The 17,140-nt window shown below is 38.8% G+C and overlaps 1 protein-coding gene across 1 annotated transcript in view; it reads right to left on the bottom strand.

Moving 5' to 3' along the window:
* Positions 1 to 578: 578 nt before the first annotated feature.
* PEX7 (peroxisomal biogenesis factor 7) overlaps positions 579 to 17,140 on the bottom strand; it is a 47,495-nt gene continuing 30,933 nt past the window's right edge. Inside the window, exons 9-10 of the mRNA XM_075413963.1 lie at positions 14,611 to 14,710; positions 579 to 3,280 (exon numbers count right to left, since the gene is read on the bottom strand). Coding sequence (XP_075270078.1) covers positions 3,212 to 3,280; positions 14,611 to 14,710 — 169 coding nt within the window. The 3' untranslated portion in view covers positions 579 to 3,211. The remainder of the gene's footprint in view (positions 3,281 to 14,610; positions 14,711 to 17,140) is intronic.

A 17,140-nucleotide genomic window follows, 5' to 3' on the forward strand; every position in this document is an offset into this window, starting at 1 on the left:
TCTGCATTTCACCTAGGTACAATGACATGGGCGAGAGAAAAAAAAAACACGTGGAGCAAATTGGTGTCCAATTCCTAAGGGCACAATTTTTAAAAATGGTTTCTTGGATGAAAATCGTAAAGATCTAAAAATGTTTAATGCACAGTTTGCTTTAATTAGGGTCTAATGCAACCATGAGGTATATAGGGAAACCGTTGTGCAGAGCTGATTCCATGCCCCATCGCATGACCCTAAGCACATTCAAATCTGAGCTGTACTACAGAAAGGCTTCGTACACCCGTGCCCGCACAGCTAAATTTGAGGCCAGTGCTGTATTTGGGTAGAAAAAAAGAGATGACTTCATCACTGACATGTAGTCTGCACAAACAGACACAAAGAATCATTTTAAATAGCTTTCCTTTATCAAAATGCAGACCTGATGGGACATACAGCTAGGCTAAGTTGCATAAAGTACGGTCTCTACAAGTACGGAGGAGAAATGTAGTCATCATCCAATATTCATATAAGACAAACCATGATTACAATGCTCTCTACTTATAAGATACTCGGTATCTTCTGCTGCATTTACTTTTTGATCAACATTTCTTAATTGGGGAAATGAATACAAGAGTGTAGCCAAAGATACTGTGTGCAATTAATTTAATAGCATTGTAGAACAGCAAATCCACTCCTTTAGAACATAATTAGTAAGTATGTTTCTTGAACCAAGCAGAAACCTATGGGTTTCCATAAAAGTAAATCTTCCACAGCAGCAAGTTTAAAAGTAGAATACATTACATCTTTAATATCGTTGTCATTAAAGGTCTGTTTCAGTAAAAAAAAAAAAACAAAACAGAATCTAGTATTGTGGTCATAAAACAAAAAGTATTTCTTTAAAAACTTTATAGCAAACATTCCCTGAGAATTAAGAATCAGCAACAACTATCGCCAGATTGGTTTTTCTGTCACACTGCAGAAATGTTACAGCACATTCTCTCCATTCAAAGATCACGCAGGAAGATTAAAGGCCACAGTTTTTATTTGATATGAGCATCTTCTGGGTATGCAGCAGCCCTCAGCACTGTGGCTAACCAGAACAGGAGGGGAGAGAAGGCAGTTAAGAAAAGGTTTAATCCATGTGTTGAGTGTGCGTGTTCAGAATTCTTCCCCCCCCACCCCCACATGCTATGTTTTTCCAGTTGTGCCCTTCCAACTGCCAGGCTATGGCAGCATCCTGGAATATCCCTCCCTCTCCCTCCCTGCGGAAACACGCATATAAAATACATACCCACCACCAAAATGTTCCACTCACTCAAGACAAGTAATTTGTAGTCTAAGCAGAAAAGGGAGATAAAGCAGAAGAATGGAGTAACTATTAAGGTTGAAATAATCAATTTTAATGCCTAAAATTAGATTTTATGGCACATGGTATTGCTGAAAGCTGTATGCAGCACAGCTTTATCGTTGCATCAATCATCAGCACACAGAATTGAAGTGCAGTAAACATTTGGAATTTGGTGCCACAAAAAAAGAAGAAAAATCTACTTTTTGTTATTAATTCAGCTTGAGAAGATGGCATTCTGGGGTCAGTTTGCACTGACCCAGAAAAATGTAAGATTCTATCAGAATCCAAATTGACGTGTTGTAGAAGAGGGTTTCTTTCTGTCTTGCCCTAACACCAAATCAACATATGCATATCTCCCCGTGGCTACCTGCAAGTTGCCTGGCTCTTTCTCCATGACAGGACTTCATTCTTTACTTGCAGCTTGCAAGTCTTAGCTCTGCTGAATTCTTTCTTTCGTTTCTTCAAAGCATCCAGCAGATGTCTGCTGCTGCTTGATACATGAGTGATGCAACCCAGAAGCGTACAGCATTCATTAAGAGGAGACTATGAAAACTCAACCAGAGATCTGCAAAGACCTGAACTGCAAAGTCTTTTGGCGGTAAAGACTGATGATATGGGGTAAGAGCAGAAGGGAGACGGCTTTAAGAAGGTAAAAAAACCCATGAAAATAGGCTACCAGGAAACCAGGAGAGAAGTCTGACATATACCAATGAGAACTGCAGGAGTATTCAAAGGAGACTGGAAAAGCATAAAAACTGAACGTCTCTACCTGCCCCAGGAAAACTCAGATGAAAACACCAGCATGTGGGCTGAGGAGTCAAAGTGGGCACGCAAAGTACTCAACATACCTATTATATGCTGGACATAACATTGTAAGTGTAGTAGCTTGGCCACACTGGATCTGCTATGCTGATGCCAGGCAGTTAATCTGCATGTATGTAGGTTCAACTGGTCTGGACATCAGCTCTCACTTTGGTCTGGCCATCAGAGGTACAGAACGCTGAATATATGGCCACAGTCCTCTTCTTCTCTTGGAAAAACTTTCTAAGTGAAAACAGAAGTCCCATAAAAGAGATGGTTGTCCTATCTCTAAATCTTGAGGACTGTGATCCAATTAGTGTTGTATATATTTCATTTTTTCCTAAGCATTTTCTCTACTATCAGAGTATCTTTCTGCGTGACTTGATCAACTGTTTTACTCAAGGAGATCTAAGGGAAAAAAAACATGGAAATAATCTTTACCATCTTTGTGAAGTGGCAATCAAAAAGGTCAAACAAATCAGCTGGCTATAAACTATGACATTTACTGTCTATCAAGAGCATTCATCATATTGCACAAGAAAATAATGCAATGTGAGTCACAGCAAAACATATAAATGCGTCTGAGTGATACAAACCTCAGGCTGATATTACAGTACTTTACAGTGAAAAGCCGCTTTTTTCTTTTCTTCTCTTTTCTCTTCTCTCTTTCCTTTCCTTTTCTCTTTCTTTTCCTTTTCTTTTCTACAGTGACATTACCTCAAAATACACTGCTAGTTAGTTTATTCTTTAGAAGGATCAACAAGATTCAGGCTTCTGCTCTCAACATTAGCCAGACAGATCACAAAATTGTGTTGGTGATTCTACTCTGAAGACACCAGCTCCTATCCGCTACGGCCACTCTTCAGCCATTCAGTAGCTGTTGAATGTTTTGCTGGCTCAAGCACCACCTGTATAGTGAACCAAGCCCTAAAATCTTCGCATGCTTAAGTCCACAATACCTTTCAAGCAGAGTTTTTCTTAAAAAGAGACACTAAGATTAGTGACACAGTTGACCCTTTAGCACAAGTCTGGTGGTGGGGATAGAGAGAAATATTCCTGGTGTGTCAGATCTTCTTCGCTCTCTCTCTAGACAGGAACTGCCAGACACGATGGAGTGTAGATCTTGACTAGTTCATCCCAAGCACAGTCCACCACCTACAAAGCAAACAAAATCTATTTAGATCCTTCACAAGTGTCATTTTTACAAAAAAACCCAGAAGGAACTTAAAATAAATTAATGCATGTTGTGGAGTTAATGTTGCTTGGTACTCTGATTCACAATGCTTAAAAATCATATAATAATGCAGCTGGGTTTGTTCTGCTTTTTAAAACTTTGTCTTAACTTTATGAGGTACACGAAAATTAACAATTTCCATTTTTCATACTCCCCATGAGGAAAGCAGGGAAACAAACCTTTGAGTTTCACCTGATTGTTCCAAACAGGCTAAAGAAGAAAGTAACTGAGCATGAGGTGAAGGAAGGACACACAGAAGTCCAGACCTTGTGGTGTTTCTTCTCTTTACAGGGTCTCAGGACACTTTTATATCTGCACACTTCATGATCAAATCTGACCAACTTTTTGGGAAAACTATTATAGACATTTTGCTAATGGAGAGATGAGGAATTTTTTTGACAAAAATTATGTAGGAAGTTTCTTGAAGAATGAAGCCAGAACCTCAGTCTCACACTGATCAGCTACGAGATCACTGTAATGACTTTTGTTGAGAAGAGAGATGTCTACTTGCTAAGCATTGAGAATTGGGGATGGTGGGGTTCCTTCAAGCACCACCTAGACCCCACTAGTCTGATGCGAAGTGACGCCACTTGTGCCAATGGCATCTTGTAAACATAGTGACCGATTCCAACGTAACTGAAACTTCTCTGAATTGCAAGTCCCCAGCTCTATTCTAGATGTGGGTTTGAACCTAAAATCACAAAACCAGAAGGTTAACCTCATTCTATAGCATTAAAAGATATTAATAAATAACCAGATTCCACAGAAAAGAATGCATTAGGTTTGAAAATGATTTGATAGTGCACTTCAGAGTCTGTAACAAAGCAAAAGGGTTAACCACAGTGACAATTACTCAGATAGATGACCTACAATATATATTCACAAAATACTGTGGGAGACAAGAACTAAGGCAAAGGGAAGAAGAAAGAGGAAAGCTGAAGAGAAAAAGCTGATGAGCCCAACAAATATATGCCAGTAAATCTGGCTGAATCCATCTTCTATTATCTTCGCAATGTCCTTTCCCGTTGGGATCACAAAGAATACCGTATTGGATCCTCTGCATAACAAGTTTCCTTCTGCTGCAGACTCCAATTCCTGTCCTCTTCTAGAGCCAGAATGAACAGCTGCACACTAAAAATTTGGAAATCCAACTTCAATATTTGATTTCAGACTATAATTAGCCCATTTTGTGTTTACTATACTGCACTATTATTCATTTTTTATTGCTTCCTTAGCTGGTTCTACTTAGTTATTTGAAGTGCTTTCCATATACATCTAAATGGATCAAAAAAATCTCTTGACAAAGTGTCTGTCTATTCATACCCCATAATAGAGCTTTGTATAATATAATGCTCTGCTGCATTGCAGTCCCCCAAATCATACCAAAAAGAAAATTTGAGTTCTCCACTAAACACTATGTAGAAACTGGCAATCATACAAAACACGTTTGTTTTTTTTTAATATTCTCCCCAGCTCTGGATCAGTATCTGTATTTCTATAGGCAACACTTTCTACTTTCATAAAGAAACAAGAAACAGAGATTACATTTGGAAAAAATCCCGTGGGAATTCCCACCTGTTATCAATATAATTTACATCCTTGAACTAGCCTCTGAACAAACGTAGTTACAGAACCATTTAATCTAGCAACACTGAAAAATAAACAGGGGATATTAAAAGGAAGCTTGAAAAGGATCACTTGCGGTAATTTGCCCAACTCATTGACTTAATGATAGCACATGAAAGATGAAAATATAACCAGCAAACAAAAGGAAAAATAAAAGCTACAGCAAATAACAGTGTATCAAGTTCTTCTGTGCAGCAGGAAGTCTATAATGCTACACTGATATCAGAAACCTTGATGAAAAGAGACATGCAAAGAACAGCAAACAGGTATGGATGGGAAACTGCGACACTACAGTATGGAACAGTATTACAAAATACAATAGCATTTCCATTTCTCTGTAATACTTCCACCAAAAAATACAGCCAAGACTGTAAGAGAAAGGGGACATCCGTAAGCGAACAGCGCGGCAGCCAGCATTAACTAATGGACAGCTGCTACGTGTCTCTTCTCAGTATCTCATAGATTATCACTGCCTCAGATACAAATAACTAAAATGAACCCTCGGATACAAAAAGTGCCTGTCCATGCAGCTACTGCATCAGTTTACAAACTGTCTTCTCCTTTCGTTTTGCCTTTTTTCTTATGACCTGTGTTATACAATGGTCGTAAGCCCATGGTATGCCTTTCCCCAGAAAAGGGGAACATAGGATATTGAATGTAAGTGCTTTAAAAGTACTGAGAAATGTGAGTTCTCATGTGACATATGAACATTTTTAATACATACTTTAAAGCACTTTAGCCATTTCATTTTTTAAAAAGCCTAAATGCTATTTAATTTGAATTTTAAAACAGCAGCGGGAATTCCATTGGGATGAGGGCTGATCCAGCACACCACAGTAAATAAACATGGCATAAAAAAAGCCACGACTTCCTAGAGTTTATATGTTGATGAATGAGATGATGTTACAAACAGGCTGAGAAAACCCTCCTGTGGTAGGATGAACAACAAAGGAAAACTGAAAATGGACTCACACATTATTTGCATACCGGATAAAAGTCCTTGCCATTAGGAACACGAAGGCATGGAGGTTTGTCTTTCTGTGAAAATGTCTTCACTGTCTTGGGGACAAATTTTACTCTCAGATTGAAACAAATCTCACTGATTTAGTATTTAGAGGGTGCATGACATTTTTTTTTAAAGCTGACATGCAAACAGAGTAGAAGACACTTTATTTCAGTTGCAAAGAACTGTATAAAATATCCTTATACTATTGCATATTTTGGACATCCATATGCCATGCAATTTTCATTATCATTTACAAATAATAAATTGCTCTTGTGACTATAGAATAAAATTCTAGTATATAGCTTCTGCATACATTTAACTATCAGAAACTGCAGGGAAAAGAAGAATAACTAGATCTTGAATGTAAAACAAGAATAATCTACCTTACACTGACTGTTAAGTTACATCAAGAATTAATGCAAATAGAAAAAGCATTCTAAACGTGGTAATTTCAATTATAACTAAAGCTATATGGGACAAAGGCAATCTAACAAAATGGCATTTACTACTTGTCTCTAATGCTTTTATTTCAATAGCAAAGCTGCAGTACTGGTATATATGCTAGGGGTACTATACTGTTATCACTGCAGAATAAACATCATGGCAAGTTATCTGCCAGTAGAAATTGAAGCAAGTCTATTTGAAGCACATAAAATAGGGATCACTGTATTTCCCTTCAAGTAAAGCCAAAAAACAAGCAAACAAATGAAAAACTGCAGTCATCACAGGAAGCTGATTGCTTGACTAGAAAACGCACAGCTGAACTCAAATGAAACAGCTATCCTGTATCTTACTGAAGTGTTTATCCTTGTCCCAGAGTATGACAATGTTTCCCACCAACTGATTTAATATTGACATCCAATCATTTATCAAAGCCATTTCCATTCAGTCACTAACTGATTTACTCCTCTGACAGACCCTCTGTTTCCTATTCATCACAATCATCCTGCTTTGCAATAGACTTAGACCTTTTCCAGCACCCAAGGGCAATCCATTCGCTCTAGTGCAATTACCTGCGTGACATTCTGTCTCTTTACTGTTCAGAAGATGCAGGAAAATAGGAGAAATCTCCCAAGTTAGTAGCCAACTTTTTTTGCTATTTGAAGGCGTAACAAACTCCTGGGCCCTAATCAAGATTAAATGCATTCAAAAGAACAACTAAAAACTCCCAGTTCAGTAACCCCATTATGACGGGGTTTGATCAGAAGCAAGCACAGCTCTCTCTAGATCAGTATTTCCGCAAGTATCTTGGTGCCACTCAGCTCCCAGAGTGCTCATAATAAATCACAGGATAAGGTGGCAAATGTGTCTGAGAGTGACCCATGTCACTTCTCAGCTTTTCTCCATCCCATCTCATTTTCAAATAAAACCAAAAAGACCTGTCTTTTTTTCTGCAGAAGAGACAGCGGAAAAAGTATCCAGTTCTTCACTTCCACTGATGTTGTGTTTTCCTTCCTCTTTTAGTTTCTTATCTTCTGTATCTTTTTGTACAGAATTTAATGGTCTATTTATATCATCATTATGTATTTTTGAGGGGTCCTGAGCATCCTCTGCAGGCGTGTGGGATGGAGATGAAGTGGAAATAAAGCAAGCTATTAGCTTTGCTGCTCATGAAATTACTTTCACAGCTTCCTCATATTCCACCTCCAGAGCAGAACAGAATTTTGGCCTTAGTCCACATTCACACTTCATACATTAGAAAGAAGTGAGTAGAAGGTATTTCTATTTTAGCACTATGTTCTTTTGATCTGGACTATTTAAAAAGATCCAGTAGGCAGAAGATCTCCTCCCTCATTAAAACTGGTTGGTTAAGTGCACACTGGATCAAGCATGAGTTCAAATGCATTCGATACTTATTCTGTACCAGAAAATCTGCACCACTAGTGTGGCCCTCTGGTCAACAGTTGCCGGAGTGAACTGCACACGATGCCTATGTCTACACAAAAGCGAAAATGATGGGAGTTTGTAAATTACAACTTTTTATTTTCAATGTGCAATAACACCAATAATTTTTTAATTTACTTTTGAAAAAACACACATTGATTTAATTATTATTTCCAGTAATGACATAATAAAACTAACCCCAGCAGAGAAGTTCTTATGAAGATCTAGGTTCAAACTACAGTCATCGGAAACAGATGTTCCAAATGCTGCTTAAGAAATCCACTTCTTTCTTAAGGAGAGAAAACATAAAAGACTTGAGAGGCATTATTTTTCAGATTGCAAAGATATGTGACAAAGAACTGATCTAAAAACCAGGGAGCTGTCTCAACATTCGCTTTGTCGCTCAGACATGGGCAACAGGAAGACGACTTGGTAGTCGTGCTGCACATTTCTAAATACAAGTCTTCCGAGTGCTCATTTCATCAGTAAGATGTAAAGGAAATTGAGATGCGAGTTGCAGGCTAGAGAGAAATCCTTGGGATTTCCACAGTATTTGTAGCAATTCCTCTGTACTCTACAGGTAAGGGGAAAGATGCCTCCCCAGTCTTTCAAGAACTGGTTTTAATCATTGAAGTCAATCATAAGTTCAGTAGAAGATACATTGGAGCTGCAAAATGACTTTCTGTGCTGATACTAACCTCAGCGACCCCAAATGCAGTCAATTTACATGCAGTGAAACTGCATTTTCTAATGCCCCTTTCCAATCTTCAAACTCACCCTTGAGCTCAGAGTTAAGCTCCTTCCTTTTGGGATATAATCATAAGCCAAACAATGTTTTCAGTAACAGCTGCAAACTCCTGTTGTCTTCCATTGAGTTTCACCAGTGCAATTCACTGGGACTTCTCAAATAGATTTATTGATCATGCAGAAAAGAAACAAAATCCACTACACTGACTAAAAGACAAGGCTCACAGAAGTAGAAAGTATTTCTAAGCCACTGAATCAAATACAATGCACAAGCAACACATTTATTAAGAAACTGCTGCCTCCCACCTCTTCCCAGTACTTCAGAACCAAAATTAAAGTATATTGTCATCTCAGTACATTGACATTGCAGCTTTTACAGAATTGTGGTGCCTGACAGCAACCTTTCCAAACACCTTAGGATGAGACTTCTGCTGATAATGGCAAAGAGCGACCATTACTCATGAATGGCTAGCTTTGACTTATGCAGTGAAAGTTTGATTTTCACAGTTTGGGAAAGACACGTAATAAGCACCAGCAAGAAAAGTCACCTCCCTTTCCTCCTCCAACTCTGTAAAGGAGTTTAAATTGATTTAACATTTGCAGCTGGTTAAATCTGATCTTTCCATGCAAAAATCCACTGTGAAGTTCAGTAAAAGAACAGATGCTGTAGGATCTTTTCATCTCAAAGGATCACTAACTACATAACTTCAGTAGCATCCTGGAGAAGGACCATAAGGAGAGATTAAAAAGAAGCACAGAGAGTGGTATAATTACAGCAGTGTGATAGCCACAACAGCTGGGTGGAAGCTATCAGCTCCTTGGCAATTAAGCATAAAAGATAAGAGCAAATGATCAAAAGATAAAAGCAGAAGTTGTCTCTGCTTTTCTGTACATTTCCACAACATGTAATTCCACTTTTATATTAAACAGTCCACATTTCTGGGCCTGTTGAGGGTGTATGATTAGTTTAAATGAACAGCAAAATACATAGCACAACAGCCTCAACAAAGACATCTTCTGCATTTACATTTGGTTATACTGGTTAAGCCAACTTCAGCAGCCACCCACCTGTCCATTCTGCTTGCTGTGTTGGCATAGCTAACATGGCCCATCGCACAAGCTGCACACAGAAAACAGGCAACAGAACAAACCTGTACACCAAAACTTGACAGAGGATCAAAAGTTTCTCAATAAAGCTAGAAGAATTTAGAACTAGATTTCAGTTACCTTCAGGGGATGCAGGTCAAGCGTATACAGTTTGGCTATCACCTCCCTCCAACTAGTAAGAAGTTACAGCTTTTAAAGTTTTAGTGATACTGATGCCATAAGAAACATCAGTACAGCAACATTTCATGGGACCAACAGAACAACGCTACAAAGCGGGCATCTCTGCTCAGTTCCAACTGCCTCTGGCCAGGTGGAAGCAAGGAGCAGACTGTGGTATGGCACAATATGCTGGTCATACCCCGCAGCTTTAGGGAGAAGAAAGTGGAGGTTCGGGGAAGCTGGATCAGAGGCATGGTGTAACACAGAGCACAAAACTAGTTTCATGGGTACTGCACTGGCAGTATCACTGTCTCTGTGCTATTTGGTATCATGTGTGTGTATTGCTATGTCACCCATCTCCATGTCCAGAAGCAACACAGAAGAATTCTGGCCAGACCCTTTCTTGCATCGATACAGCCCAGAGCTCCAAGTGCTTTGAAGAAGTAGAAGAAACCAGTTTTATTCAAACTGATCTGCTCTGGGGGGACTATTTACACAAGGAGGTGAAGCCACAGAGAGGGCTAGAGAAAACAGGCTTGCCTCCCAAACCACGTTGACACAAACAGCTCTTTCAACAGCTAGCTGCCCATTCGTAGTACAACTACCATCCAAACACACACAACCACAGTAAAGGAAAATTGTCCGTGTTTGTGTTGTACATCAGTTATTCTAAAACCTAGACTTTAATGTGCATTCAGATAACAGATAACCTTTAAAGCTCCCTTCCAAGCAAAACTATTCTATGACTCTATGATCCTATTCTATGATTTTGGACTAGAGAACTGACATTTGGTTTATTCTCATTTGCTGCAGAACAATTTTAATTTCCAAAGGGAGCACCTCAGTATTGTGTATCGTTGAAGTCCTGTTCTGATTTGGCATGCCACGGATGTATAAAGTGCATATCAAGTGTTCTAAGCCACTACACCGCTTGCCATCTCTTCCATTGAAAATCATGTATCCTTGCAATCTAGGAATGCCATTGTTCATAGCACAGAAGTACAGAGGAATGGAAAGATTCCTCTACCATTCCCATTAAATACTTAATCTTTTTCTCAGCATCAAGGTAGAAAGCCTGGCTCAGTGGAAAGCATTAACTTGTACTTTCCACTGGCTGCTTTACAGAGTTCAGAACAGATGTGAGGTGTAGGCTGAGAAAGGTTTTCAGACAAAATTCAGAGCTTTAGTTTTACTTACATTTGTGTAAAGCAAAACAGAGCTTCAGAACTACAACAGAAAGGGTTGGGTATTTTTGTCCACGATTTAAAGAAATTTATGGTACATATTTATTTTCTATTCTTTATATACTTAATGAAATAATATCAGAATCAAGACAAGAAGTAGTCAAGAAGTAGTGAATGTTCACTGTGTCTGCACTTTTTATCCGTGTCACTGACGGACTGCCTAAAAGACAGTTAAAATTAATTCATGACTGCAATTTCACATTGAACCTACAAGAGAAGAGAAAGGCTGCTTTTAAATAAGGCTGCACAAATAATACCAAAAGAAGTTAGGTTCATGCCTACATGCTGTAGGTAAGCACAGCAAAATCCCAGTAAGAGCTAGGCTTAAAGGAGCATTATATTTTATTTCATCAGAACGTTCACAGATCACATACAGGGAAAGCAAGTATCAGGAGAGAAATAAGAAATCTGAGCTACGGACTACAGTTCCAATATACGGTCCAGCATTATTAGCCCCCAGTGAGCAACACCACAGAGCTGATTACCATTTTCATATTCTGTATACATATCCTATACCTATCTAATGTATACAGAAAGGAGCAAGCTTTAATTGTTATTCTTATCCGGAAACTTTGGAAAGAACTATCATGTCTGATTTAAAAAACTGCATACTCTTAATACTGCTGACAAGGTATATAGATTTGTTCAGTTCTTAATACTATACACCATTACAAATTTAGAAGATTTTTGGTGCGTGGAGTCTTGTCACTGTTCTCGTGCGTGCCAAAGCTACTTTGGCTGCAAGCTGGAGATGGGAGTATTTTCTCCTAGGCACCCTGCCTTGCAAGCTCTCACATCAACACTTGCAGTTTAACAGAGAAATACCCTGAATATCATGAGGGCCATTTCTGTTAATGCTTTGCACTGCGAAATTCACATTTTTCTATGCACCGGAAAGTTAGCTGCTTAGTTGTCTGAAATTGCTGTGAACCTGACATCAGCACTATGGTGGGAAAAAACCCCAAACCAAACAACACTTGATTTTATTCAAATGTAAAGCTTTCAGCAAATGCTTACTTTACGTAGATGCAGATACCCCAAAACAGATATCAGAATCTTAACAGGGCAGTTTTCTGTTTCATCTAGCTAATACTTACCTTCACAACCTGGGACCCATTCCTTACGACCAGACTTCTCTCCCTCATGTTGCTTCCCCTTGGCAGGATACTGTAAAAGAGCCAGTTTGCCTGCATGTACCTACTCTCTGCCTGTGGATTCTGTTCCAAGCTCAATCACTTCCACAGGAACGTCTTCTAATTCCTGGATCAGATATTTAATCACACTGTCTATTTTGAACACCTTTTCAAAAGTACAGATTGTTTTGTTCTTCACATATAAAAGATACTTCAAAAATACTGAAGTGCGTTTGGTATAGCCAAAGAAAATATCATGTGGCTAGACAACAAAAACATCATTAAGAATGAAAGCAAAGGTTAATGACCAGAACGGTACTTAATTTGACTATAAATGAATAGCTGGTCCATTATGAATAAAATACCCTGCGTGAAGGGAGAAGCAGTTCAAATCTCAGGCCACAACTCCTCATAAAGCATACAGTGAAAATCACAAATCATACAAATGCATTAAGAACAACAATGAATGGGGCTCATTATCAGGTCTTGACGGAGAGCAGACATGAAGGCGAACTACATATTGGGAACAGCAGTATCAAATTTAAGCAAATCATCTTCGCTGGATCGATGTAAAAGCCATAAGTGTTCACTCTTTATCTTGTAGTTACAGTTTAATTATATCACAGGTTTTTAATTTTTTTTAAAAAATAATGTTTACGTTTTGCATTGCTTTGACATCCCACCTTCACAATACATTAACTCAACTCAATAGAAAAAACAGAGGAATATTAATGCTGTTGCAGATGCCAAACTTCTGTGTGGAAGGCACATTGGCATGCAGCATATACGGATATGCACCCCAGATTTACTGATTTTGTCCATGAAGTCCAACAGGACTTGTAGAATTTCTGCATGGAAAAAGGATACCTGGATACATGAATGCCCTAACGTAGATGTGTATGCACACCATCATTTTCCTTTTTCCAATGTACAAGTGCATGTGCACTAAGATCCATCTGTAATACACATGGCTCTTTGCAAATGACTTATAATCAAGATGTAATCACACCTTCAATACAAAATGAAGAAAAATCTTCTTGCCTCATTCAGAACCATGGCAAAACCCACACCAGCTTCATGGAAAGCTGAACTGGGCTCAGAGCACGCAGTGATGTAACACTGTAAGGCCCTAAGGTACTATGCTATGATTGCTGCTCCTTCTGGACCCAGTTCAGCCAGAATCGTACCTATGTGCTCACTTGATGATGAAGTCTTAATTCACAGCAACTGGCCTTTAAGCTATTCTTGCTCTGCCCAAATGAAAAACCACCTGAAACCTGAGAATCTTTTTTCAGCCTTACAAATTCCCTCATGTGGTTCACAGCACGGCCTCACAAACAGTTACTGCAGCACCTTTGAGGCAAGAGAATTAAGGGGACAAGAAACCATGCATGAAACTCTTCAAGCTAGCATTTGGCTAAAATGGTTCCACATACATTAAGCTAAGTATTTTGCCAAACTTGAACCTTCCTCCTGTGTCCTTTTATCAGTAGCAGAAATTATGATGGTTTTCTTTGTTTTGTCCAATCAGAATTTCATCATAGATGTTACAAGTCATTTTTATCTGGGGTAAAAAATTAATTTCACTGTGAATTATAAACACAAATGATATCTGTGGCACATTAAATAGGGCATTAGTGCCAGATAACTCGGTGACGGTAATTCTGTGTGAAAACTACAGGCTTTCTCCTCTTAAAACAAATAATCAACTTTAGTTTCTCTGCCTTTCCTGCCTGAAAAAACAGCTCATACTACAAACAACAATCCCCTGTTTACAGAACAAAAACGATTGTAGCAACAGAAGCAGAGGCGAATCCTACCACAACCAGTACACAAATAAGTGCCCCTGACAAAATGGGTTCCACTCATTCACGTCAATAGCTGAGGGTTTTAGAATTCCAGCTACATATTAAGCCTCTTCTAGTACTCAAAATCTTATGACAAACCAGGTCCAGGTATCATGTGTGACACTACCAATGTTTAACTTGACATTCTAAGTAGATGGCAGAAAGCTCTGTATCTCAGCTTGGCATTCTAGGCCCTTCTCTATTACTCTTCCTTCTGAAATAAAACCACCTCATTTTCCCTGAGCTCACTGTGGCTTTCGGCTATCTGATTTTGCAGTTCTGTCTGTCCTGCTCTCCTCTCCTGCACAACGCAAGTAACTGCTTTATAAATAAAAATGGACCTGAAGTGAGGTTTATTTAATAAGCATTAAGCCAGACTCACTTCCAAAAGCTTTCTGCAATCTGGTGGCTCTTATTCAGGATCTGAATCCTGTAGTCCAGCCATGACTACAGTGGCTATAATAGGCAACTGAAAAGTAAATTCATCCCAGCTCTTACCTGACCACAGTTGTGAAGACTTAAATCCAGTCCACATGTAAATTCAGTATGATGCTCGACTGTTTCCAGCAAAGAGTTAGGCTTGGAGAAGTCCCAGAATCTATAGAGAGGGGAAGGGAAGGAGGGGGTGGGGGTGGGAAATCAAACAAACCACAATTAAAGTAATTGAAAGGCCATTTCAAAAATACAGTGCAAGATATTGACAAATTTGTTGCTGCCAGGGTATTTCAAAAACCAAACTCATCCACTTAGGAAACATAACAAATCATATCCCTGCAAAGCCATCTGTGGGTTTGCATAAATTAAACCCCACTGGGCAAAATCATCTTTGTCTCCTGTTGCAGAAAGTGAGATCAAAGTTGGCACCAAAGAGCAGCCATTGGGACATTACTAAAACAGAACAAACTGTAGGCTAGAATACTGTTATTACATTTTTTGATGGCTGAGGAATTTTATCCCTGAAAGATATTAGCATAATTTATGATTTTTCTCAGTTTTTGGTTTTGGTCACTATGGGGTCTCTGTTTACTGAAAATTACATGTTCATTTAGATATATTGGTCATTCCCAGTCTGAAATGTGAGATTGTGTTCCTGCAAAACAGAATTCAATATTATAATTTAATAATATACTTGCACTACAAAGATCAGTTGCATTACACGGTTAATTCCACTAACTCGTATTTCAAAAAGAAATTTTTCTTTCCAGACTTGGTTGATATAAATGCTTAGAAAACAGATTTCTGAAATGCTCTACTTCTCCCAGCTACTCCCCCGTTAGATGCAATGTCCATCAATGCAGTTAACAGCACGGATAACAGAGGTGTAAGACAAGATGGGATGAAAGTACAGGTACAAGAAATCTGAGTTGTGAAAAAAGGATTCAGGAATAGAACTTCCAGGCAATAGCACACTGGCAAGGCATCATATGATGGCATGAAAGAAAGATGTGTTTTTCTTTTCCGAGTTGTCTATACTGCTTAGACAGGTCCATAGGCTGCAAAGCACAGTGCATTTTGTGGGCTGGCAGCTGTAATCCAATTTTCTACAGCTCGGATTATGTCACAGTGGTCAGTCATATGCTTTACTACTTCTGTAACAACCATAGAGGTCTCTCTGCCTTGCTCCTACTGGGGAAAGTGACAATACTTAATAAGAACAGTTAATTATCAGACCAACTACACTGAAAGCACTGTATGTTCAAACCAATTCAGGTAAAATAGCAAACACTGGAGCCAGCCTGGTCAGTTTGTTTAACGTGTAGATGTTATTTCCTTCATACACGAGCAGAGTGGTATCAGCACAATGGCTATGCCATAGCAACAACCCTCTTAACTTCTTCCTAGTACCTGAGATCTAAGATAAACAACTTATTTTGCAGTAGAGAGGAGCAAAAGACCATCTCAGCATTTTCATCCTCCCACATTTGTTCATAAGAAGGTAAGGAAACAAATGTTGTTGTTTCTAAGTAATAGTGGTGGCCTTCCTTACCATGTTAGCTCTCTACTAACTCTTCAAAGACAGATGCTCATAACTGAAAACTAAGATTAAATGAGACAACTTCAGATCTACATGAACAAAAACTTAGAAAACACTTTCTGATCAATTTTTAAAATAACAGGACAATTTGGTGTTTGTTGTATGCAGTCATGTTTGCAAAAAGTCAGCACCAGTATAGAGTTTAAGAGAACTGCAACTTAGTTCAAGTTCCACAGACTGTCTAGGACTTTTTTTTTTTTTTTTAATAATCGCTAGGGAAAGTCCAAACAAATGTACAGTCTCAGGACTGATAACCATTGACAAGTTAATGATGGCTCTGATAACAACTTTACAGTCCAAAGTGAAAAACACTATCTATAGCCCAGCTTCCAAAACTAGCATGGTGACAACAATATTTTGCTCTGAGTGAACTTTCATTGCATTCTGAAGACATTAAGTGCAACGCAGGTTTTCTCAGACAGTGTTTGCCCCAGCAGGATAGCTCTACAGCAAAATGAAGGTGCATTCACAGCACAAACGGGCACGCTTGCATTACTTTAATTGCAGGTGTACCTATGCAGTTGGCAGCATGAAATTCAACAGTGGGCCAAATAGCCACATATGCCTTTAGGGTCCACCACAGGTTTGTACAGCCTGTAAAATCAGAGGTGTGCCACTTACAACTGCCATTTTTACCCACATTGTGTACATTAAAACCAGCATTCACAACTGCAGTCACATCTGCACTGACCATAGACACCCTGCAACCTACATGAGTGCATTTTCTTAAATCTTTTTTCACCGGAACTGTTGAAAGTCTACCTTTTCCCTCATTTCTTGATAGTTTATTTGTTTTACATCTACTTCACATGCAATTCGTAAGCTGCACGTACATTGCAAGTGGACTGCTTATTCTAAACAAGACATTGTGTGAAGAAAAAAACCCTGTCATCCTATGGATTTTGTACTTTGCACCACCCATAGCAACAACACGGAGATCTACCTTGCTACATACATCTCCTGTGCTCCCCTACCAAAACACTTTTACCAATC

This window comes from Opisthocomus hoazin, chromosome 2 (genome assembly GCF_030867145.1).
Source record: "Opisthocomus hoazin isolate bOpiHoa1 chromosome 2, bOpiHoa1.hap1, whole genome shotgun sequence".
Classification (NCBI taxonomy): Eukaryota; Metazoa; Chordata; class Aves; order Opisthocomiformes; family Opisthocomidae; genus Opisthocomus; species Opisthocomus hoazin.